This window comes from Nannobrachium achirus (assembly GCF_963921795.1).
Source record: "Nannobrachium achirus genome assembly, chromosome: 13".
Classification (NCBI taxonomy): Eukaryota; Metazoa; Chordata; class Actinopteri; order Myctophiformes; family Myctophidae; genus Nannobrachium; species Nannobrachium achirus.
The window spans coordinates 53534690-53560689 of record NC_137833.1 but is presented as its reverse complement, the minus strand read 5'-3'; the positions used below and the strand labels follow the sequence as shown (position 1 = coordinate 53560689).

The following is a 26000-nucleotide window of genomic DNA, read 5'->3' as shown; positions in this document are numbered from 1 at the left end:
GCACTTCTCATTAGATAATAAAGTAATGTGACTTATTGATGAAAGCGGATTGTCCAGAATACAACCAATGGAATGAACTGACTGAAAACACATCGACACTGCTGGACTGTATGCAACTTCTCAAACCAAAAGCAGCTGACCTGACGGCTCTCAAAGTGGGGGGGGGGGGGGGGGGGGGGGGGGGCGGCGACGACAGGCAAACAGAAATAAGGAATGCGCAGCACAGCCAAACAGTGGAGGGACAGGCGGATGTGTGTAGGTCTACTCCAGCACCACGGTGCCACCTGCCAGGGACGTGCTGGGCCCCTGATTCAGCCCGGGAAAAAGAGTTGGAGAGGCCCTCGTTGCACGCTATAGAGAGAGATCTCTCTCTATAGCGCTGCTACTCAAAGATTTGCCATTTCAGTGACAAGCCAGTGGGCCAATTACTGTACATGAGTTATATTTCGTCGGTGTCGGGTGGAAACCTTGTACGTCCAAAACCGTTTGTTTTGTATTTATCATTTTGCAAATGATTTAAACTAGTGAAAACAGCCGATCTCGGTGCGAGGCGTTGTGTGCTTGTAGATCTGCTGTTTTCACTACTTTTGTGCAACGGCCTTGTATGATGAAGCAGGGCTTTGCTTTGCTAAAAAATGTATACATTTGAAACTTGGAGATACAAGGTTTCTGCCCGACAGTGACGATTTACTTTGTTGGCCGCCCAGCCCCCAAAATGGAATGAAGGCCGACATTTTATTTTTATTTTTTTCCTAATGGCCGGCCTGGACCGGCCGGGAATGAACCGGCCGTTCGGGAGCTTTTCCCAATGGCCAGCATGTCCCTGCCACCTGCTGCCTCCAGGGCTGCTTTTAGTTTCTCTGCCTCCTCTTTGGAAACATTGGCCCGTATCTCCTGTGGAAGAGCCTCTACCTGCTTCTTAGCCTGCACTAGATTCAAGCCTTGGATGCAGTTCTTCACTTCTTTTATGAGTTTGACTTTCTTAGCCGCTTTCAGTTCTGTCAATTCTTTTATATATATATAATGTTTTCTTTCAGATGGGGGTCCATGGTCAAATACATATTAAATTGAAGCTCCTTTACATGAAAAAAGGTTTGAGATCCACTGGGTTAATTATGATCACATACACCTGGTGTCCAGAGAACTAGCGCTTATTTCCATCTATAGAGTATCAAAGTCACTCCGCTATCCCCTGGCTCACAGAAGCATTTTCTCTATTGAATATAGACATACAGTACCAGAAGGCATAGGGTGATCTTAGAATGGCATCACACTGTATAAGAACTGTGTTCCAAAAACAAACAAATCAGCCTGGCGATTCTGTCAGGTATGTAAAGGCTTTGTGATATTGGTATAATAAGGTCTGTGTTTGGGGGGGGGGGGGGAATATAAAATTTGGGATAAATTATTACTTTTACATTGTCAGTTGATGCTTCATATCCTCATGAGTAAAATCACCGGGCTCATTTGTGAAGCATTATGCCACAATGCTATAAAGAGTTAAGACTCTATGGTATTTTCAATGGGGGAAAAAAATATATAACCATGTGTGACCCAAGAGTATAGCGGCATCTAGAGGCAGTGATGTCAGACTTTGGTTCTCTATTTCAGGTTCTCAAAGTGGATTCCAGGGACTCTCTGGGTTCCCATGGGGGGGGGGGGGGGGTCTCATTGGACCCCTTACTAGTCTGTAACTCTGACGGTGTACAAATGGAACCAAATGGACCCGGGTCCATTAGGTTCCATTCTGTACATGTCAGTGCTAAGGGGAGACCTTGAAATGTAAACGATTGAGAACTATAATTTCTCTATTTAAATGTGTAATAAAGGTACACCATTTCAAGGAAGCTTCAGTTGTTTTGATTTGAGCCAGACCACTTTTTGGCAGCAGCCGCCACTCTGGCGCTGTTCAGTTTTGTCTATGAGCAGCAGCAGCCCGTCTGTGGATTAGAGCCAGATCACTTTTTGGCAGCGGCAGCCATGGCTCTGTTCAGCTTGTCTACGACGACCCTGTCGGTGACGGGAGAGCAGACGGACAGGACGGAATTCATCTCCGCCTCGCTCCTCCTCTCTATGGCCGCTTCTGCTGCCGCTTCCACATCACTGGAGGGGACGAGACAAGACACCATTTATTACATAATCGTCTAATCGCAATTATTTGACATAATCAAGATTATTTTTCATAATCGTTTCCATGTTGGAAAATGTTCATATATCTTTTTAAAGTAAAAACAAAATAGTGGAAGTAGCAGAAATAGTGAGCTTGTAGATCGGCTATTCCCACTAAGGTTCTTTTTCAAGTATAAAGTTGTCAAATATGTAAGTAATTTCTTTGTATATTTAGGTTATGTGTCATATCTGCCATATCGGTCATATGTGCAACTTCAAAGCCTACTAGCCAAACAGGAATGTAATTGTCAATGACAGAAACACAATTAAATTGTTAATCGCAATTATTTGAGTGACAATTAATCGCCATGCAAAATGTGTATACACACACACACACACACACACACACACACACACACACACACACACACACACACACACACACACACACACACACACACACACACACACACACACACACACACACACACACACACACACACACACACACTAATCTTGCTCAATATATCGTTATCGCGGTATGACCATGCACAATATCAGTATTGCAAAAGGCAACGAGACGAGATATGCAATTCTGTCCATATCGTGCGACTCTAACACACGCACGCACGCACGTACACACACACACACACACCACTATGCCATCATGCAAAAAGCACACTTACCCGACAGCCAGGTGAGCTTTGACCCTCTGCTCTGGAGCCACCTTGGACACATACTTCCTGGCTTCATATTTATTATGCTTCTTTACACACACCTCTACGAAGGGCTGGGGGGAGGGGGGAACAGAAAGAGAGAGAGAGAGAGAGAGAGAGAGAGAGAGAAAGAGAGAGAGAGAGAGAGAGAGAGAGAGAGAATCAGAAGTAAAAAAGTGAATGAAATTTTGCTTTTGTGCATAGTTCCCATCATGGAGATCAATCAAAGAAAACAATTTTTATCTACATCTTTACACATAGTACCTGAGATAAGATCTAAAGGAGCACGGGTCTTCCAGGACCCGATTACCCGAGACCCGAACCGAGAACCGAGCCGTTTCGGGTCTAAAATATTGACTTGTCCCTCGCGGCAGGGTAGGGTAGGGTCTAATTGCCACGGGTCCAGGGTAGGGTAGGGTCTAATTGCCTCTGGTCCGTTCGGGGCATTCCGAAATAATGCATTTACCCGTAAGGATCCAAGAGGACCCGAGCTTTAACATATTGTGTGTTTACCCTTCAAATTTAAAATATATGTTGTTTTTAATGAGACATGCATTGTAAGTATGCTCCCAAATCCATATTATTGTCTGTTCTCGCATATTGAATCGATTACCCGAGACCTGAACCGAGAACCGAGTCAGTTTGGGTCTAAAATATTGACTTGTCCCTCGGGTCAGGGTAGGGTAGGGTCTAATTGCCACGGGTCCGTTCGGGTATCGGATCTCATATTCCGAATAATAGGCTGGTCTGGGTACATTTCTCATGGGTCCATTTGGGTTCGGGTAGGTAAAATTGGACCCGTGCTACCCTCTAGCGTGAGCATAGCAGCAGATGTATACTGTTCATGATATATGGACGTTAGTTAAGGTAATAGAAAAATACACAAGCAAAACACGAAGACAAAAGACTTTCAAGCACTTCTTGATGGATGCTAGCGATAGCTCTCATGCTTAAGGTAGTTTTGTTGACTGCAATGTTAAAAGTGTAATTTGGATGCTAGTTAAACAGGTGCTAATTGTTTACCTGCTTTCTATATATTCTATTTACAGAATGTTCTATGTATGTGATTATTTACATTGCTTATTTTAAGTAACTCTGGATAAAAAGTGACTGCTAAATTGAAATTGTATTTGTATTTGTATTGAAATTTGTATTTCTTACATAGTTGCAGTTAGTCCGGACCAAACAGCTTGGTCTGTACAGGTCTACATGTTAGAGAGGCAGGGGCTGACATTTCTAAAAGGGGCCTTTTGGTGAAAATATCAAAAATAGCAAACCTCAAAAATCTAAAATAGCAAAAATAGCAAACCTCTAAGCTCAAAACGCAACGCATTGTGAGCTTAGAGGTCAGCTATTTTCGGTGCTTGATACCACACTGAACTAAGCATAATCAAGTCAATACTGGAGATGTGGTGTAAAGGCATGGATTTCTATACAGAGAGGGCAATTATTTCAACATACAGTAAGATGCTGCATTCAAGTTCAGGAGAGTTTGGACAAGGCAATTCTCTTGAATGTTGCCTTCAGTTATGGCATGGAAAGGGAGCATTTGCATTTCTTTCACCATAGTAAAAACTGCATTCATGGTCCGGAGAGGGCATTTATTACAGATGGGTAAAAGGGCAGGGGCTCAAGCCCCCTTTGATGTCTATGTGAGCATGTGCCAGGTAACCAATTAACATGTATTAAGTGTTAGTGAGACATTCATTCTAACCAAAGTAAATAATACATTTCAAACTGGACAACGTGTTAATGAGTGAAGTTCAGTCTTACCAGGTAACCAATAGGGGACTTCTTGCTCTTGCCAAATTTCTCCAGTTCCTCCCAATCCTCTTTATCTGCCAGAGACTTTAACTTCAACCACCAGTACCTACAGACACATGGAACCTTAACTTTAACTTCAACCACCAGTACCTACAGACACATGGAACCTTAACTTTAACTTCAACCACCAGTACCTAGACACATGGAACCTTAACTTTAACTTCACCCAGCAGTATCTTTAGGCCTTAAAGACCTGGAACACGCCCAAGTCGCGTTAGATTTGATTTACTATTGAAAAATAGCAGATATACAAGCCGCACTCCGAGCTTGTAGATCTGCTATTTTTGAAAAATCCTGAAAATGTGTGCAAGTCTATGTATGAATATCTTTGACCCGAGTCCGACTTCTAAATCCTTCCTCTAAATCAGTGGTATCAGTGGTTCTCAAACCTTTTCATGTCAAGGACCCCCAAAATTACATGTATTTGGCCACAGACCCCCTATCTCAAAATATGTTGTTACAGGGACCCCCCAGAAGCAGAGATTTGAGTTACAAAAGTTTGCTTTGAAAAATATATTTTGAAAAATGTTCAACATTTTTCAAATAAAAAATGTAAATGGGTCAGACACCAGGACAGACAGATGAATAACGGTACACCAAGTGGTTCTCAAAGTAGGGACGGCGGTCCCCCCGGAGTGACTGAAGCGGTTCCATGCCACAGGTTCCCCCAAAAAATAAGTTGATACAGCATTACAATCAGTTTAAGCCTATGGTATACTTCAGCGGTTAAAGAATTGCCGATCTACAAGCTCACACGCACGTTGTAGATCGGCTTAATGTTTTGAAACGTAAAGAGAAAAGAACTAATAATGGAATAATTATGAATTTTCTTCAGGGCACCATGGCACAAAATCTGTTCAGATCTGGGGTCTTTTGCCAATACAAATAGATGGTAATTTTTGGCGATGCTTGACATGAACATGTTTGCAGTATTTTAATTAGAAAACTTCTCAAGAATCATTTAACCAACACACATGCTTAGTCATTCTACAGTAGTCAACACACGTGTACACGCACACACGCACAGTCTTCTCTCTACCTCTTATCAGGGACTCTGAAATCTCTGTACAGTTGTTCAGCCTGTTTGTGAAGTCCTGCCGTCAACAAAGCCTCCATGGTAGCCTGCACACGCAAACACACCGTTTGTTGCCATTTATACTATGCATTTATACAAAATGTAAATAGTTTAAATGTATTCAAATTGAAATATATTCAATTTGGGACTTTTTCTTTTTCAATTGTTCTCTAAAGCCGGATTGTGATTGGTTAATGGTGTCACACTGACCTGCAGGGACAGACCCAGTAGCGCCTCCCCCTTCTCGTCATCCAACTTCTTCTGGAAGCGAAGGAGACGCATCTCCTCCTCTGTAGCCTGGAGAGGAGAGGAGAGGAGAGGAGAGGAGAGGAGAGGAGAGGAGAGGAGAGGAGAGGAGAGGAGAGGATCGAGAGGGGTTGAACAAACTCTTCCAAGTTGTGTTATTTTGTTACAAATGAGAGTAAAAGCAGTAAATGTATTTACCTTGGCAGCAAACTCATTCTTGGCCTTGTTGTATTCATCTACAGCACTCTGCAACTGAGACAGACGCGCCTCCAACCTCTAAACACACACACACACACACAAAAGTTGTAAATGATGGAGTTGTTCAATGTTCACATACCGTCTTCACCATAGAATGTGGTGGTGTCAAACCTGTTTAACCTGTTGAATCGTAAATTGAATTGAATCATGATTCGTGAGGGCCAAAGCACAACTCTAATGAAAACACATGGAAGACTGGCGCTGCCAAGCCAACTCAAAAGCAGGCTAATCGTCATGTAAAATGTCGTAATCGTGATGGCCCTAGTAATGACAATGCAATAGAGCTACTAGTAGTACTGGTGTAGTAAAGTAGTGTAGGTAGTACCTTCTCTTTATAACTAGCTCTGACGTAGTAATTAGCCAGTTCCTGGTGGTCGTCATCTTGGTTGAACAAATCCTTCAGCGTGTCCTGCTCCTGAAGCCTACAGAACTACACACACACACACACGCACGCACGCACGCACGCACGTTAGGGTGACGACGTTTTCAAAATGTGACGCAATTTCCACTCCACTCCTCCGATTCTTTGATGTTGCAGTGCCGTTGGCGAGATTGATGAGGTTTTATATTAAACCGTAGCTTGCGGTCTGCAGCAGCCATGACTGAAGGGAAAAACAAAAATTCCCACAATGCATCGGGAGTTAACTCAATCAGGAAATCCGGTATTCCATACAGGCCAATATTGCATTTGTCTGTCTGTCAGTGTGTACCTGTCTGTCTGTCTGTCAGTGTGTACCTGTCTGTAGAGAGAGAGGGCGACAGGTTGGTTCCTCAGAGTCATGAAGAAATCTCCTCGGTTCATTTCATTCTTCAGGTAGGTCACCACCGTATACACTGCAGCGCGCGCACGCGCACACACACACACACACACACACACACACACACACACACACACACACACACACACACACACACACACACACACACACACACACACACACACACACACACACACACACACACACACACACACACACACAGGTCTCATCACTGACAAGTACTAGTCTAATAGGAAAGGGGGGTCCACACGCATAGGGTGGATTCTTTTTCGCCAACAGTTTTTTCTTAATCCTTAAAGGGTATATTTTAAGATTCTGCCAGGTAACAGGCTGAAATATTGTCCCAAGGGGTTCATTTTTAATGATTTCTTGCACCTACCCATTCACTTACTATAAAGGAAAAAAAGACTCCCCCATACATACCCAGGTCTGTGTCTCCACTCTCTATAGCTTTACTCAGAGCCAGCTGACTTCTCTTCATCTTCAACAGCAGAGGAACCTGTTCACCTGAGCGAGGCTCATAGTCCAACAGCTACACGCACAGACACACACATACACACACTTCAATTTCATAGCAATACATTTGAGAGAACTGACTTAAAATGAACTAGGAGAGAAAGAAAGAGAGAGACACAAATACACAGCGAGAGACTTTCAAGAACCTTGATAGCAGAGAGACTGTTGGAAGGACAGAAAGACAATTCAATTACAGACACCTTTATAGCCAGCTCGGTGCGTCCACACTCGTAGGCTCTGGAGGCGATGTCGGAATAGGACACTCCCGCCGTCTCTCCCAGCTTCACGCTCACTGACCTGGCTATGATGTCATCTGACTCCTCCTTCTGCTGCACCTACACGCCACAAGCACACGCACAGACGCACGCACGCACATTAGGCCTATCACAATTATTACATAATAATCGTTTAATCGCAATGAATTAACATTAACGTAATATGTGTATACTGTATGTGTGTGTGTGTGTGTGTGTGTGTGTGTGTGTGTGTGTGTGTGTGTGTGTGTGTGTGTGTGTGTGTGTGTGTGTGTGTGTGTGTGCACGCGCGCGCGCGTGCTTGTACCTTGCAGCAGGCCCAGTGTTTGAGGACGCGGCTCACTCCCTGGTACTCTGGTGTCTTCAGATAACGACAGATCTCTATTGCCAACGGATACAACTTACGATACACTAACCTGGAGAGAGAGAAAGAGAGTTTTTTTGTTTTTTACATTTGCTTTCATGTCAACAGCACTGATTGGATTGTCTCCAGTGTGGACTGTAGACACTCACCTGTCAATCAAGACCTGGACAGTCATCTGTTTGTATCTGAGGAGGCGGAGCTTAAGGAATATGGGAAGAACTTTTTTGGAAGTACAATAACCAGTTACCATGGATACGAGTGCTACCTGGTCATCAATATGTCAGATAACTCTCACCATAACAGGGCTGCAAATGTTGTTTTTAAGATAATAAAACAGCAAAAATAACACATCTATAAGCGCTCAACAGACCACGATGCAACACACAGTGGGCTTGTAGATCATCTATTTCTGCGTGACGTTGTTGCACGACGATATAGGAAATGGGAAAATAACACATAACTGCAGCCCTACACAATACGCATCTGCGTCAGGAGCTGTGTGTGTGTGTGTGTGTGTGTGTGTGTGTGTGTGTGTGTGTGTGTGTGTGTGTGTGTGTCTGTGTGTGTGTGTGTGTGTGTGTGTGTGTGTGCTTGTGTGTGTGTGTGTGTGTGTGTGTGTGCTTGTGTGTGTGTGTGTGTCTGTCTGTCTGTCTGTCTGTCTGTGTGTGTGTGTGTGTGTGTGTGTGTGTGTGCTTGTGTGTGTGTGTGTGTGTGTGTGTGTGCTTGTGTGTGTGTGTGTGTGTGCTTGTGTCTGTGTGTGTGTGTGTCTGTGAGAGCAGGATACTGTGTGTGTGTGTGTGTGTGTGTGTGTGTGTGTGTGTGTGTGTGTGTGTGTGTGTGTGTGTGTGTGTGTGTGTGTGTGTGTGTGTGTGTGTGAGTGAGTGAGCAGGATACTGTGTGTGTGTGTGTGTGTGTGTGTGTGAGTGAGCAGGATACTGTGTGTGTGTGTGTGTGTGTGTGTGTGTGAGTGAGCAGGATACTGTGTGTGTGTGTGTGTGTGTGTGTGAGTGAGCAGGATACTGTGTGTGTGTGTGTGTGTGTGTGTGTGAGTGAGCAGGATACTGTGTGTGTGTTAGAGGGATTCCGACAGTGTATTCTCTGACAGCGTTGAGGACTCGCAGGTCTTGACAAACCGACACGAAGGATTCCGGAGAGAAGTTGGTGAGGAAACACTTTCCAAACGACGCTGCCTGGAGGGCGAGAGACACAGAGAGATAGAGAGAGAGAGAGAGAGAGAGGAGAGAGAGGGGTGAATGAGTGAGTGAGTGAGTGAGTGAGTGAGTGAGTGAGTGAGTGAGTGAGTGAGTGAGTGAGTGAGTGAGTGAGTGAGTGTCAGTGAGTGAGTGTAAGTGTGTGCGTGTGCGTGTGTGAGTGAGTGAGTGAGTGAGTGAGTGAGTGAGTGAGTGAGTGAGTGAGTGAGGTTCAATGTAGGTTCAAGGTAGTACTTAGAGTAAAGGCTCTTTCCCAGTGGGCGCGATGATGATAAAGCATATCGGTTTTCAATTGAAGTGGATGGTAGCGTCCACACCGCAATGATAAAGCCGTCATAATTGATGTGAACGCTGTTGCCGACATATCGCTATCGTTATCGCGCCCAGTGGGAAAGGGCCATAAAGCTTATTTTGGTTTGGCTTCCTTCAGACAATACAGCAGCATTTATAATAACAACAGCGGAAAAAAAGAAGAGTAATGTAGAAAGATTTGTGCATAAAGGTGTGGTATATTGTATACAGCAGTGTTTCTCAAATGGGGGTTAGGGAGGTACTGCAGGAGGTACTCAGAACATCCCCTCAAAAAGGAAAAGTAGTATAAATCATGCTTGTTCATAGTCAAAGAATTAACTACAATTGAATTAGGAGGGGAAAAACATTTACTGTTATGTTTAATGAATACACATGGAGAAACTTGATATGAGCCTGAGTTGTTAACCCACATTACATGGTACCAGGCAACTGGGATGTGTTTTAAAGTTATTGACATGAAAACTTGACTGAAATGTTATGACCACAGTGTTGAAAACGAGAAAAGGAGGCACTGTTTGAAACTCTTTCACCCCATTTCTTATTTGTTATTTTATATTCTTGAGATGGGGGTTTATCATTGCATCATATAACACTATTTATTTATATTTTAATTGCAGTTTTATAAGCAAAATGTTGTTGTCGGGTAAAGGCGGTACTTGGATTCAGAAATCATGGAAAGAGGGTACTCAAGCCAAAAAAGATTGAGAAACACTGGTATACAGTACATCATTCATCACAACAGCATTAGCACCAAACTTTGTGTAAACAACTTCACAGTATATTCTATGTACAGTAACTGAGTGTGAGTGTGTGTGTGTGTGTGTGTGTGTGTGTGTGTGTGTGTGTGTGTGTGTGTGTGTGTGTGTGTGTGTGCCCACCCTCAGCAGACTCTTCTGTGTGTGTGAGTCGTGCTCGTGTCCTGCTGCCTCCACACACTGTCTGACGGCTTCTCCCAACACATTCTGTTCCTTGATCTCACGCAGGTACTCATCTGCCTTCTGACTGGACTTCTACACACGCACGCGCACGCGCACACACACACACACACACACACACACACACACACACACACACACACACACACACATAGACTTTATTTCAATCCACAAATTAATATTAATGTACAGGGAGACTAATATAACAGGGTTAGACAGTTCACAGACACCTGAACTGGGTACATATTGTCACTGTCTGGCCAAAACCTCTTAACTCCATTTTTGAGGTTTTTGATTTTTTTTTTTCTTTTTTTTCTTTTTTGCATAAATCAGGGCTATTGAACACCCTTTACAACTGAGTGTTGGTTAAACTAATATTGAACCAATGGAAGTAGTAAAAAGTGCTTGGGACAAAACCTCCTAACTCCACTTAAGCTAATTATCCCGAAAATGAACATTTTGGAGTTAGGAGGTTTCGGCCCAACAGCAGAGATATAGCACTTCTCCTCCACACACGTGACCTATAACAAGCCTATGACAGCTGAAAAAGAGCAATATTTAGCAAGTTAGTTGGCTTTGTTCTTTGGCATGCCTGCGATTTCCAGGTGTAAGTGGTTAGGTTTATTTAGTATACAGGGTCTATTAGTATGAAATTGTTATGAAAAGTTGTTTGTAAGACGGTTGGTACTTTGAATATTTATCTTGAAAAGCCTTGTCCATTGTTCAAATCAAAAACAGTCAAATCAGGACCTTCTTGTGACTGGTGTCAAACAACATCAGGTATATTGGGGAAGTATCTTTCAGCCCATTTCCAGGCCTATAGCAAATCAATCAATGAATCATTGGGTGTTATCAATGCCCTAACTAAGACACACTTAAGACCAAAATAACAGATCAACAAGCTAACAACGTACCAATGGTGAAACGTTGTTAGCTTGTTTGTCACGTGGCGTCCTGTAATGTTAGACATGTTTTGGGACTTTATATTTTTTTATTTTTTTATGTCCAGGACCTCTAAACTCATTCTATTTATAATGTTCAACAACAAAAAACACAATCAAGTCAACAATCGGCAGTATTTTTGTAACAATTAAATCTTCATGTGAAATGTCATAAAGGCGACGGTCACCAAGTGTGTTGTTACTAGGGCTGTCACTATTATGTCATTTTACATGACGATTAATTGTCACTCAAATAAATTTGATTAACAATTTAATTGTGTTTTTGTCGTTGACAATTACATTTCTGTTTGGCTTTTAGGCTTTGAAGTTGCACATGGTAGATATCACACACTTGTAGATCTGCTATTTCCACTATTTTTGACTTTTTTAATAAATATGTGAACATTTTTCAACATGGAAATGTTTATAAAAAATAATCGTGATTATGTCAAATAATTGCGATCAGACGATTATATAATAATTGTGACAGCCCTAGGTGACAGTCACCAAGTGTGTTACCTCATATTCTTTATGGGCTTCCAGCAGCAGGGCTCCAGGTGCCATGGATGCGATCTTGAATATCTCCTCACAGACCATGGGAACCTCCTGGAGGAACTCGTGTCTGGACGCCCCGATGAGCCGCACGCCGTCCAGCTCACCGACACACACACACTCTTCATCCAGAGGGTATCTGATGACCCCCGAGTTAAGGCACAGACACCACCCAGATGATGGTTATACAAGATGACCCGAGGCTGATTCTACAAAAGGCCTTCTAAACCAGTAAGACTCCCTAATCGGGAGATAAGTGACCGTCACGTTGCATACACAAACTTTAGAAGGCAGTCGTAGCCAATCAGGAGGGAAAATGGGAAATGGGACAGATCCATGTTGATGTCATGACTGTAGAGATACTGTGTACCGCTTTGCGTGATTTTAGGGCAAAGTCTGTAGGAGCAGTGTCCAAAAATGTGTTTTGCAAGAATCGGCCTCATGGTGGCGCGAGAAGAGGGTCATGTGAGAAATGAGCATGGATAGGGGCAACGGTGGCGGAGATACGAGTAGGGCAAAAGTGTGACATGACGGACAGACAGACAGCCGGTGGAGATTTTGATATTAGCGACCTTAAGCAACGCTACGGCAACGGCAGATGACAACGGTAACCGGAAATGATCCACGCTCGATAGATAAACCTGCCGTCGCCACAGCCGTCTCTACTACAGCAGAAGGTCCCTTCCCACGTAGTGCTTACTCCGTCTGCTGCGTGTACGTGTCACCATGGGAACCAAAGCGTTCAGTGAAAGGGGTGGGAAGTGGGAACTGCAGTCGCAACTAGTACTTCTCAAACAGGGCTGCAGGTCCTGGTAGGACCGAAAAACTGCAGTGAGTTAGGGTAGGATACTGGATGGTGTCGTTACAGTCTCCGGCCACTAGCAGGAGTCTGTCCCACATTACAACCACAGATGCTTGCTGGCTCTTTGGTCTGCGGCACCTGAACACAGACAGACAGAGAAGTAGAGAGAGAGATCAGAACCAGGTAGACAGACAGACAGCCAGACAGACAGACAGACAGAAGAGGACGTACCAGACCATCTGTTTAGGAGGGGTCCTTAGTTTGGTGTCCACCTCACACAGTTTATCCTGAAAACACAACACGCAAAGCAAACAAATAAGTTAATTTACGCTATGAATATATATATTTACTGTAATTATTGTATTGAAGTTCTTAAATTAGATAAATAAGGGGCCGTGTCCAGCCCACAGAGAAGTAGAGTTCTCAAAATCTGCCCGAACCCGACCATACCCAAACCCGACATTTAGGGTAGGGTAGGGCCTAAAATGTCTGCTAATTAGTCGGGCCGGGTAGGGCCTCGGGCTCAATGAAAAAAGAAAATATATTTTTGTATTATTTTATTACTTTCACTCTGTGATAGTGCTCAAATTCTTTCCAAACCGGACCATACCCGACCCGATGTTTTCGGCTGGGTAGAGCCTAAAATGTATGCTAATTAGTCTGGCCGGGCCTTCATTTTCAGGCCTGTTGACAACTCTACAGAGAAGTCCTTTTGTGTGAACATCATAGCTTTGTTTTTGTTTCGTTTTCGTCAGTGAAAAAATGTAGTCGCCTTTTAGTCATAGTTTTAGTCTACGAAATTAACACTGGCTGTCAGGAGCTCTGAAGCGCGATGACCGGGCGCTAGGAAGAGGAGCACTACCAATGAGACTTTACCATAGAAATATATGGAAGACTGTCTCACCAAAAGACTTCTCTGTGGACTAGGATCGCAAAAATGTGTGAATTGTAAACAGTGTGTGTGTGTGTGTGTGTGTGTGTGTGAGTGAGTTGTTGCTGTTGGACCTTGAGGTTAGCGGAGCCCATCCACACGTGTCCAGAGTCCGTGAACACTGACAGGTATTTATAGCTGAAGGACACCACCATGCACACGATGTTACTGAACGGACTTGAGATGCCTGGAAGAGACTGGTACACACACACACACACACACACACACACACACACACACACACACACACACACACACACACACACACACACACACACACACACACACACACACACACACACACACACAGGTTGGTATTACTACAATTCAAAACATCAAACAGCAACATTTAAGGACGATTTTATGAATGCATTTCTTTTTTTGTGTTTTTTTTTTTGGCACAATTTTCAGTCAGTCAGTCAGACAGACAGACAGACAGACAGACAGACAGACAGACAGACAGACAGACAGACAGACAGACAGACAGACAGACAGACAGTCTCACCACTGCGGTGCAGGAAGTGTTGTCCAGTATGTAGAGGTCTGGTCCGTTGGCCAGCAGAACTTTAGTCTGTCTGTCCTGATTCAGTACAGCCCAACATGACGGAGCCCCCTGCAGGCCTGAAGGAGATGCGACACAAACAGAGTTCCCAAAATAATGTATTGATTGAATACTTTATTAGCAGTTTGCATAGGAAAAGCACAGGACAGAAGAGTTCAGATACAAGGTCTACTAATAGGATTTAAACCCAAGAAAGCACAATGGCTTGTTTACACTGGGGGACCAATTCACTCTCAAAACACCACAGAAAGGAATATATTTAACTATTCCACAGTCTACAGAGAGTAACTATGCTTCCTGAAAGCCTTGGATGGAAGATGTCATCTGAAGATGTCATTTTAGGCATGAATTCTCATGAATTGTACACAAACTGTGTATTTTGATACGTTTATTTCATTCTATTTATTTTTTCAGTTTGTTTGAGTGCAAAGGTCCACAATGGAAACCTTTAGCGTGGTGGCTACCTGGGACTTCAGGAAGCCTCCTCAGCTTCAGGTCGTCAATGTTGGTCGCCAGGGTGAAGCGAGACGAGCCCGTTACTATGGCGACACCGGTGCCGTAAGGCGAGTGGAAAACTTTGGCTTCCAAGACCTGACTCTGTACTACTTCCTGGAGAGGGAGAGAGTTTCAGTTTCAGAACCGCTCCCTTCCCATTGAAATGCATTGGCAGAATCTGTCCTCACAGGTGCTGACCTGTCCCATGCTGAAGTGTCTCTTGAAGGTTCCAAACAGGTCGTAGATGAGGACAGTGCCGTCCTCCTGGACACACAGCAGGTCATCACACACCGTCCATCCCAGGTGACGCACCGGACCGCTCTTCCACTGAAACACATGAACAGAATGCTCACCTCACCATGCAGCATTCTATAAATGACACATTTAGTCATAATTGTTCCTGCTGTTCCACAGTACATACTGCCAACCAGTTGAATAAATCACAGACTGAGGCTTTAACCTTGACATTTCCGAGACCATTAGGGTTTTATGAATGATGCTTCTGAACATATTGCTTAATGCTAGTTTGACCACTTCAAATGCTCTAATCTTAAAATAATAACCTGAAATAGCTTATCTACAAAATCTCAATGCGTCACAGACGCACTGAGAGCCTGTAGATATGCCATTTTCGCTGTGCAACACTGCAACATGTTTCCCATCCAGACTCAAAACAGTCGTGGTGACTGAGAACTTGAATCCATAAATGACAACCACTCACTGAGCAGCTCACCGGTTCTTTATCGGCTCATTTTACTCATAGAGAAATGGGTCCCGACCGTCTGTTTGGGAAACACTGTTCTGTGCTGCCCTTAGTGGCCGAAGACTGCCCTAAAGCAGGGGTCTTCAAAAGGTGTCCGCGGCCCCTAGGGGGTCCTCAGAGTTACTACAGGGGGTCCTCCAAATCTTTGTGTGATAGAAGCTTTTTTTCTCCTTTTTCATATTAACCACTTGAACGTCCATATTCTGACAACTTTAGCCAAAAGTAGCTCACAACGCCTCGCTTGTGAGCTTGTAGATCGGCTATTTTGAGGTTTGGTGTAGAGGGGAATAAGAGCAGACCAAGTACATAGTGAAAGGTCAAGTTTATTAAGTATTGACGGTTCAAGTGGTTAAATATCTGAAAACACAAATTGACATGAATCCAAAATACATTGATGATTGTGCTGTCAAACAAAGAAACTATATACGGAATCTATGAAAAGGTTGTGGGGGTCCCTGCTTCATCTCTCTCTCAACAAAGGGGTCCTTGGCCTGAAAGCGTTGAAGACCCCTGCCCTAAAGCCTAAACTGTGGTAGGCCTATGATCAGAAACATGCTGTGCGTACCGGGAAGCTGGCCATGGTCACCCCGGATGCAGAATAAATCTCCAGCTGAGGACGGGAGCTGGGAGAACGCCGCTGACATTCCTTCAACAGAGCTGAGAGAGAGAGAGAGAGAGAGAGAGAGAGAGAGAGACACACACAGATAGACAGACAGACAGGATAAAACATGAGGTACTTGGGCTTGTTTTTCTTGACCACAATTTAGATAGCTCATTTAGACAAGATAAGACTAGATCGATGTCATTTAGACTTGAGGCTGTCACGATTATAACATTTTACATGACAATTAATTGTCACTCAAATAATTGCAATTAAAGATTACCGTAATTGTGTTTTTGTCATTGACAATTACGTTTCTGTTTGGTTTTTAGGCTTTGAAGTTGCACATGGCAGTGGCAGATATGACACATAACTCCTACATTTACCAAAGAATTACTGACATATTTGACAACTTTATACTTAAAAAAGCTGTAGAACGGCCATTACCACTATTTCTGAAAATGTTTGAAAATATGAAAAATGTTTCAACATGGAAACGATTATGATGATTGCGACAAAATAATTGTGGTTATGTAAAATAATTGCAATTAGACGATCATGTAATAATTTTGACAGGCCTAGGCTGTCACAGTTATTTTAGGAGCCTCAAACAAGGTTGTTTCTTACAAATTTTCTGATTGGTCAATATAATGTCAAATCAGACAGGATTGGTCATGCTTCACGTGACACCACAATATATAATGTAAATAAATAGTAAGACGGAATTCAGTTCCCAGTGGATTCCTCGCGACTCACGTCATTGCAAGCACACCTTTCAGGAGGCCAGAGAAGGAGGTAGTTATCACTTCTTCTCCAATAGAGCATCGCAGCGGAAGTGGATTCCTGGGGTCACTTAATATTCCCAATTCATTTTCGCCATAGACTTTTACAAAGATATTTATAACAATTATGTTAAGCCTCGAACCAAGCCATCCAGGATGGAGGTGAATCATGACCATATAACCTTTTTTTCTATGAAAAGAACATTTTGAAAATCGCTTAACAAAGGGTAGTTATTAAATGTAGTATATCAAATAATGTAATATTAAAATATGTTTTCACATAGGATCAAAGGTTATATGATCATGATTCACCTCCATCCTGGATGGCTTGGTTCGAGGCTTAACATAATTGTTATAAATATTTTTGTAAAAGTCTATGGCGAAAATGAATGGTGAATATTAAGTGACCCCAGGAATCCACTTCCGCTGCGACGCTCTATTGACAGGCGAGAAGTGAGCACCCCCCCTACCTTAGTCCCACCCCCTTGTTTCCACGATCCTGTATAGTGTTTTTTATAACTGTGATATTATTGAAAGTTTTCTTTGCTTGCTATTTATTATGTCCATGAATTAAATACAGAGGGCTTCCAACGTAAAAAAGATCGTAAGAGGTCTTATTTGGCATGTTCTTTTTAGGCAGGGTGTTTAACTGTACTTGTACGACACTGCTTTTAAATTGCATTGACTATATTTGTACTGTTCCCCATTTTTGTCTAATAATAATCAATCAAAAAAACGTTGGAGTGGTCTCACCTATGGGTCCACCGTAGGGGGCAGCGGCCACCAGACAGTCTCTGAAGCCCTCCCTCAGACTCCAACTCATGTCATACAACTCTATCTTCCTACACACACACACACACACACACACACACACACACACACACACACACAAAGTGATAAAGAGCAAATCAGTGGTTTTCAAAGTGGGATCCGGGGACTATTACTACTATGATTATACAGAATCAAATCTGTTTATCCACTTTAAAGTATATTTTTAAAAATAGCTGATCTACAAGCTCACAACGTGTGGTGGCAAAGTGACACATTGTGAGCTTGTAGATCTGCTATTTAACCATTTTGAATATTTTGTTTTATTAAAAAAAAAGAAAAGAAAAAAAAACATTTCAATTCAACAACTCTTATGGGGGCACAAGTTGTTTTCTTCAGATGAGGGTCCATGGCCCAAATGCGTATTATTTAATATGGGGTCCTTTTGACATGAAATTATATGAGAACCACTGGTGTGAATGACATGTTAAATACAAATAACATTTCATATCCATATCACAGCAACACATAGATAGACTTAACAACACACTATATGTTGGCCAATTTATCACTGAGGTGGCCACAAGGTTTGGGTGCCCAATAGACCCGAATCCATTATAAAAACATGCACTGTTAGAGAGTAATTTTGTTTTTATACATACACACACACACACATTTTATACACAATATAATATTGTCATGCAGCTAACAGAGCTAGCCACCCAGCTAGCTAGTCATGTGAGCTGTGTTTACATCCCATGGCCCGAAGGGGCGACCGCGCACTGTCATTGGCCAGTTGGTTGTCAGGGAGACAGAGGCAGACGCTTCAATAATCTCACTCTGCTTCAATGTTAATAGTTTCATGGATCCAAATAATTGCTATTAATTTAAATACTAGTTTACTACATAGTACCCTTCCATTATAGTTACTTTTTACGTATGTTATTGGAAGTAGAATGTACAACTAGTTCAATTTCCTACTCAACGTCAGCTGACCAATCACAGCACGACCGTCCCTCCGAGCTATGGGGGTCTAAATCACATCATTGTTTACTAGCCTAAAAGAGATGCTAAACAGTAAAAAACATCATAATAAGATCAAGATATGCATTTAAAAAAATAGTTTTACCGATAAAACGCCTCCCCGAGGGGGTTCCAGTTGGCTGTTATAAATGCCATGGTGTGAATTCCTCATAAAACAATTGGTATTTGTAATTTAATAGAAATGGGAAGAAGGCTCTTCACAAGGAAAGCTGTGGGGTCGCTTCCTGGTTTATTCTTCTTTGACGCTCACATCATCAGTTCATCACCACTGACAAGTGTCGCCATCTGCTGCTTGCTGGCAGTGGTGGAAAAAGTTAAAGGAGTAGCTGAGTGCTTCCAGCACACGTGGTGTTTAATAACTGTGGGCTTGCTGAAAGCGAGCATGTATGTTATCTTCATTACATTATTTATCTATCAGTCAAGTTCTCCTCGACAGTACAAAGGCAGGACCCTTAGCCAATGAGGTGCAGCCAAAGAGTAGATCTTTATGCCCATACATGGTGTTACATGCGACTCGAGCCCACTATTATTATTATTAGGCCTATTATGAATACTATATGAATCATAATCATAATCACAACATCAACATCTATACATTTAAATATGAGGAGTGGTCCAAGAGTGGAGAGATCACTCCCTCGACCAATAGGAATGCAGTGGGTTGGACATGTCTGTGTCAGTGTGTCCCACTCTCAACCAGTTAAAAGTTTTCTTTGAAAGGGTGTTTTCTTTCCTGTCTTTTCATGATTTTCATTCAATACAATAGGCCATATATATCATGGAGTCCCCGGCGGTGACAGAAAGTGAGCCAGCAGCAGCAGCAGCAGCAGCCCTGTTCAGCGCCGTCACAGTGTACTCTCTGTTGGCCTGCGGGCTGCAGCTGGTCGCTGGCTACTGGTTCGCTCGGTACTGGGGCAGAGGATGTTCATCCACGGACAGATGGGTTCTGGTCTGGTTGTTCTACGACGCTATAGTCCACATCACACTGGTGAGAGAGTCTCTGACTGACCTGATACGGTTAGAAACCTGCAGCCTGGAATACATAGCCTACAGTACACCACTTTTGTATGACACGCTTGTTTTTGATTGATTGATTGATTGATTGATTGATTGATTGATTGAAGACTTTATTAGAAGTTTGCATAGGAAAAGGTACAGTTTCATGACGGTACAGTTCACTGGTACAAGGTCTACTAAAAGGAGATCCATGAAAAGACTACGCTTATTTCCACAGGAAACCATTAAAGTATCTCATATAAATTGGCCTTTGTACTGATTGATTCTTTATAGGAGCCAACTTTTTTATGATAGTTTGCAGAGACATTAAAGACAAGTGATGTATTGTAAAGCAAAGCTTGTGGATGTGCATTTTTCATTTTTGAAAATGTGTGATCATTTTTCAACATAGGAAACGATTATGATTATGCAAACATAATTCTAACATAATTACGACTAGACGTTTATGCAAAATTGTGACAGGCCTATGATTGATTGATTGATTGATTGATTGATTGATTGATCGATACTTCTGCAGGAGGGTCCATTCGTTTACATGTCCCTGGTTGGAACCGTCGCCACGTCAGAGGGAATGTTGGCAGAACTATGTGAGTAATATCTGAACATCGCTTAATTGCAATAATTTTATATCGCTTCATGTAGGCCTATTTTTTTATTTCACCTGCATGTCATTCCCTTTTGGTATGAAAGCATTATCTCATAACGACCAATAGCAGCCTTCTTATTTTTGTAACATAAATACGTAAAATAATTCCTAAGCCAATACTTTAGTTTGATTATAGTAAATGTACCCCCATTCATTCCGGATGGAGACACAAATGCAACGTGTCCATCCGGAATCAATGGGACTATATATAAACACAAATATATTATTGTCATTTTGGGGGTGAACTATTCCTTTAAAGTTCCATTGACCCAAGCTGGAACACAATCAGTTAAAATAATCAATGCTCTGAAAAATATACGTGGTCCAACCATCTGACCACTCAACACAGCAGTTTTCCAGATTTCCAGAGTGCGCCCTGATCCAGAGGCGAGAATCAAAACACCATCCCACTTTCAACAATGGACCAAGGGCGGAGCGCTTGTTTTCGGGGAGATGACGAAGGCGTGCCGTCTCAGGCTACCATGAGCCACGTGAGACACTGGCGAGCGAGCGGTAGTGAGCGAGTTGCCTCTCTCTGTCTCTCTCCGTCTCTCTTTGTCTCTCAATCTGTCTCTCTCTGTCTCTCTCCGTCTCTCTGTCTCTCTCTTTGTCTCTCATAGGGAAGGAGTATGGTAAAGCAGATGTCAGATGGTTGCATGCTGATCCCACCATCGTGTCACTGGAGTTGTTGACGGTCGTACTGGACAGCTTCTTGGCCCTAGTGCTGATCTACGCTATCATCAAAGACACACACTATAGGTACAACTACACACACACACACACACACACACACACACACACACACACACACACACACACACACACACACACACACACACACACACACACACACACACACAGCCACACCCGCAAAACCATAACGAGTAACATTCAACGACATAATAAAATCCTAACATCGCGGTAATAACAATCAGTATTGCCTGCATGTGCCGTCAAAAAGGCATTTCTTGCAGGTCAGCCTGTGCGTGTGCGAGCTGTACGGGGGCTGGATGACGTTCTGCCCGGACTGGCTGGCCGGCAGCCCCAGCCTGAACACCTCCAACTGGCTGTACCTGTGGGTGTACCTGGTGTTCTTCAACGGCCTCTGGGTGGCGGTGCCGCTCCTGCTGCTGCACCAGTCCTGGACGGCGCTGGGACAAATGCACCGCCACGCCGCCGCCGAGCGCAGAGAAAACAGCGCGCCAGCGCACGCAAAGCTATCATAATTGGGGATGGAGCTCGTTCATTTTCTTTTTTTGGATAATGAGCGCCTTATCGATTCTGCTTATTGAGCCGGGCTTTTATCGAGCCCTCGCCACTATTGAGCATTTTCTAATATTGATATCGGGACTCAATACATTTGTTATCGAGTTTGTAATGGGCTCGGGTTTTGAGCTCCATTCCTTCTCATAATCGAGTGCATGGATTAAACGCACTGTTCCCAAACAATGGGCCAGGACCCATCTGTGGGTCGCGGACACATTTGTATGGTCAAATATATATATTTTTGCATTCATTTCAAGATTATTATTTTTTTAAAGGAGAAAAGGAACCCTGAAAATCTCAAATTGGCACTTGCTTTGGCCATGTAAACCCATGTGGTGGAAAAAGTACACTACCTTTGAGGGCGGACGCTGACAATGTGTTTCAATCGGAATGGAGAGGTTTGCTGCCATAGGGATTTTTGGGGTTTCTGCAAATGGGAACACTCCATTCCCACTGAAATGCATTGGCAGAATCCATCCTCATAGAGTAGGTAGAATAAATGTGCTGTACGTGTGACCGTGCCCTTACAAGTAAAAGTCCAGAATTCAAAATGTACTTAAAGTACAAAAAGTAAAAGTTCTCATATGCAGAATGTCCCATTTCAAGTTTTCAAGAAATGTATACAAATCTTTGGCAAATAGCAGATCTACAAGTTCATACATTGTGAGCTTGTAGATCGGCTATTTTCAAATGGCCAAAAGTGTATATAAGTGTTAATACTCAAGTGGTTAATGTAATCAGTAACTAGTAAAAGTATAATATTTGGATCCAAGTGGAGAAGTGAAAGAATTGAAAATTGGAAATACTAAGTCCTCAAAATAATGCAATACAAGTACAGGCATGCAAACGTGTAGCTTTTCGGCGAAAATCGCCGTTTTGAATCCAAATTGGTCATTTGTGTGAATCATGCAGATTCGTTAAAAAAATGTTTAGGGGGGTGGGGGGGTGTCGTGTCGTCAGAGCAGCAGTGAGAAGAGGAGCGTTTATTTCTTATTCTCGGCGCCGTCCGTTTTGTCAGTACGATGGTGTTGAAGGTGGATGGGGAAGTGGGTCGTTTTATTTTTTAACAAATCAAGCGCTCTTTTTATTTTTTATTTTTATTGAACAATATACAATTTACAAAATATTCAGGTATTCAAATAGCACAAATAGACCATAAAAACATGACATACAGGAGAAAAAAAAGACAAAAAACAACAATACAAGCATATTATCTGGTAACATTAAACAGAGAAATCGGGAAAATGAAGATTATACAAAGTTAAGAGTTTTACATTTTTTTTGTTATTTACTAGATCTAGTGATTTGATTAGAAGATTGAATTCCAATTTGAAGTGGGTGAAAATAGGTGGGGATTTGGCGAATTTTTGCTTGTGAATAAAAATTTTGGCATAAAGAGTAATGAAATTAAAAATAAACTCCAGTTCGTCATTGTCTGGGTTGCTGTAGTAGCAAATGATGTCCTTGAGGTTAAAGGAATAATTTAAATTTTATGTCGAATTTTATGTTCACTTTTGGGAGCTTATACAATCGCCCTTAATAAACATGTACAAAGAGTGTATTAGTCAGGGAGAGATGACTACATCAATGAAGCAGGGTGTCATCTCTCTAATCCCTAAACCAGATAAAGACCATTTATTAATAGATAACTGGCGCCCTATCACTCTTTTAACTATTGATTACAAAATTCTGGCCTCTGTGTAATATGCAAACAGATTAAAAAAAGGGTTAGATTCGATTGTAGCCTTTCGGCTACAAACAGGATTTATGAAGAATCGTCATATCAGTGGTAATATTAGACTTGTCTTGGACTTGTTGGATTATGCTGATAATGTTAATACTGAAGCCTTAATTTTATTTTTGGATTTTTATAAGGCATTTGACACAATTGAGCACCCGTTTCTTTTACACACGATGAAGGCTTTCGGTTTTGGCAATGTTTTTGTTGACACTGTCAGCATATGTTCTACAATGACATCAATAGTTCTGTTATAGTTAATTATAATACGTCACAAAGATTTAAGATTAGCAGAGGAGTTAGGCAACGTTGTAACATTTCCCCTTTTCTCTTTATTTTAGTAACAGAATTATTGTCTATTAATATCACTAAGGATGTGGGTTTCGAAGGTATCTCCATCTTTGGGAAGGAACTAAAAAAAACAAATCAAGCGCTCCCTGAGTCCCTTCTCTTCCATGTGACGTCGTCGTCAGCTGGCAGCGCTCAAGTCAACACTGACTGCACTCACTCAGTGCGCTGCGAGCCACAGACACAGAGGAGAGCAGAGCGGTCTCAAAGCTTGCAAAGTTGCCGTAGTTGTGGTGTGACTGTGGACTGTTGGCTGTTTGATTCGCTTGCATCGCGGTCGTGCGCTATTCTGCATCGATGTGTGATGCGATATTATCGGTTATAGCCTTGTTGATTTTACGATGATTCGCTAGCTTAGCCACATGCTAACATTAAAGAGTCGCCGTGACTTCTTCCTACAGAAGGAGGCTGAGACATGTCACAAAAAGTCTGGTCTCAACTTAAGAACGGACTAACTGAGCTCGAGTTACAAGTGAAAAGGAAAGGATCGACCTTTTCTTTGACGATGATGGCTAGCTAGATTGCAGTTAGCCAGGAGAATCCACTAAATGAATCATGTGATTTACAACTGTTTCCCAAACACTGGGTCGGGACCCATGTGTGGGTCGTGGACACATTTTTATGGGTCCCTTCATTTTTGGTTTCCTACATTTCGTTTTTAATTATTTCAAAACATTTTCAAAAAACATTCCCTCCCCAAAAAAGCTAAACATTTCATGATAAAAAAAAAAAAAGTAAATTACTTTTCTAATTTCATGAATAAATAAAATACAAAATGATCTAAGAAATGATCTTAGAAAACAAATAGGCCTATTTAAGTAGTTAAAATAGCCGATCTACAAGCTCACAGTGCACATTGTCACTATGCCTGTTTATTAAAGACAAGTCGCTAAATATTAGGATATTCCTATAACTACCGGTATATCTGTAGGCTATATTATTGTAGATTTAATTTTCTTTATTATATCTAGAACAATTGGTGGCAACAAGTCCAATGTTGCTGCATATGTATGATATGTATGAGTAAGTCACTGTTTAACCGAGTTAGAAACGTGCAAATTCAGTAAAGAAAGGTCAATTTTATCCCCATGAAAATGTGTCACCTTTTTCACCTTGGGGCTGTTTGCATGTCTGTAAGTAAATGTACTTTACACCACTGGTTTTGCCAATAAAGCTTACTTGAATTGAATTGCTAAAGGGTTAACTTACTGTAGATACAGTATATATTTTTTGTCTAGAATGCATATTTTTTTGTGCTGTAAGTGAAATTATCTACACAATGTAGTCTGTATGTTGTATTGACGCTCATAAAGAACAAAAACACTAAAGACTGTCTTGTATTAGTCCATGTTAGTTTGAACATGTGGTTACTGTACATGTTACATACAAAGGATTAAAGCAAAAATAAAGCATGTGTACTGAAAAGATGTTTGTCAGGCCACGTCCCAATCTGCCATTTGTGAAAAGGCGTGAAAGGACCTCACTCTCAGAGTTACAGACCTCAGTTACATTGTTGTTTTTTTCCCACCAACAGTAAACAAACCAACATACATTAAGTTTACACAGGGTATCTGCAACCTTTATAAACTTACAATTGAATGACTTTTAAGACCTTAGAAGACCCAAAAATAAAGCAAACATTGTGAGAATAGCAGAAATACAAGCTCACGCCGACTCGCTGTGTGAGGCGTTGTGATCTTGTAGTTCAGCCATTTTCACAATATGCATCTGTGTACTAGGACCTATTACATGCTGTGTTAAATTAAAAGATTCGGTCAAGTGCAAGAAATCAGCAGCGAACTTGTCGGACGCAACATCAATATGAATATTAAAATCACCTGACAGTACTACTTGGCTGTATGTAACTATCACGGAGGATAAAAACTCTGAAAACTCATTTAAAAAGGCACTGTTAGGGCCAGGAACACGGTAGATTAAAATAGAGTAAAAAGGATTAGAAGAGCCAATCTTAAACATGTGTGCCTCAAAATGTATTAAAAGAACCAATGTCGATAGAGCGACAACTGAATTTCTGATTAAAAACAATGGCTAGCCCACCACCTCTACCAGAAGGCCTGGGGTCGCTGATATATTTGCAGTCGGGTGGACATATGGCATTCATCACTACACAGTCATTACCTTTCA

At 42.1% G+C, this 26000-nt stretch overlaps 2 protein-coding genes across 2 annotated transcripts; one reads left to right on the top strand and one right to left on the bottom strand.

Moving 5' to 3' along the window:
* Positions 1–928: 928 nt before the first annotated feature.
* Positions 929–19055, bottom strand: vps16 (VPS16 core subunit of CORVET and HOPS complexes). Its single transcript, XM_080740381.1, has 24 exons — positions 18926–19055; positions 17782–17870; positions 16211–16302; positions 15081–15209; positions 14852–14996; positions 14331–14446; positions 13900–14022; positions 13126–13181; positions 12943–13032; positions 12060–12231; positions 10543–10674; positions 9204–9331; positions 8291–8326; positions 8085–8193; positions 7724–7858; positions 7431–7539; positions 6965–7062; positions 6554–6658; positions 6169–6246; positions 5935–6021; positions 5689–5771; positions 4599–4695; positions 2796–2899; positions 929–2103 (listed from the first exon to the last, which is right to left on the bottom strand). The coding sequence occupies exons 1-24, from the start codon at positions 18973–18975 to the stop codon at positions 1959–1961; spliced, it is 2508 nt and encodes an 835-aa protein (XP_080596507.1). The 5' UTR covers positions 18976–19055; the 3' UTR covers positions 929–1958.
* A 563-nt stretch (positions 19056–19618) lies between these two features.
* On the top strand, positions 19619–21729 carry ebpl (EBP like; the record flags this gene model as incomplete). Its single annotated transcript, XM_080740846.1, has 4 exons — positions 19619–19828; positions 20375–20444; positions 21124–21262; positions 21465–21729. 4 exons carry the CDS (start codon positions 19619–19621, stop codon positions 21727–21729), a joined length of 684 nt encoding a protein of 227 aa, XP_080596972.1.
* Positions 21730–26000: the final 4271 nt, after the last annotated feature.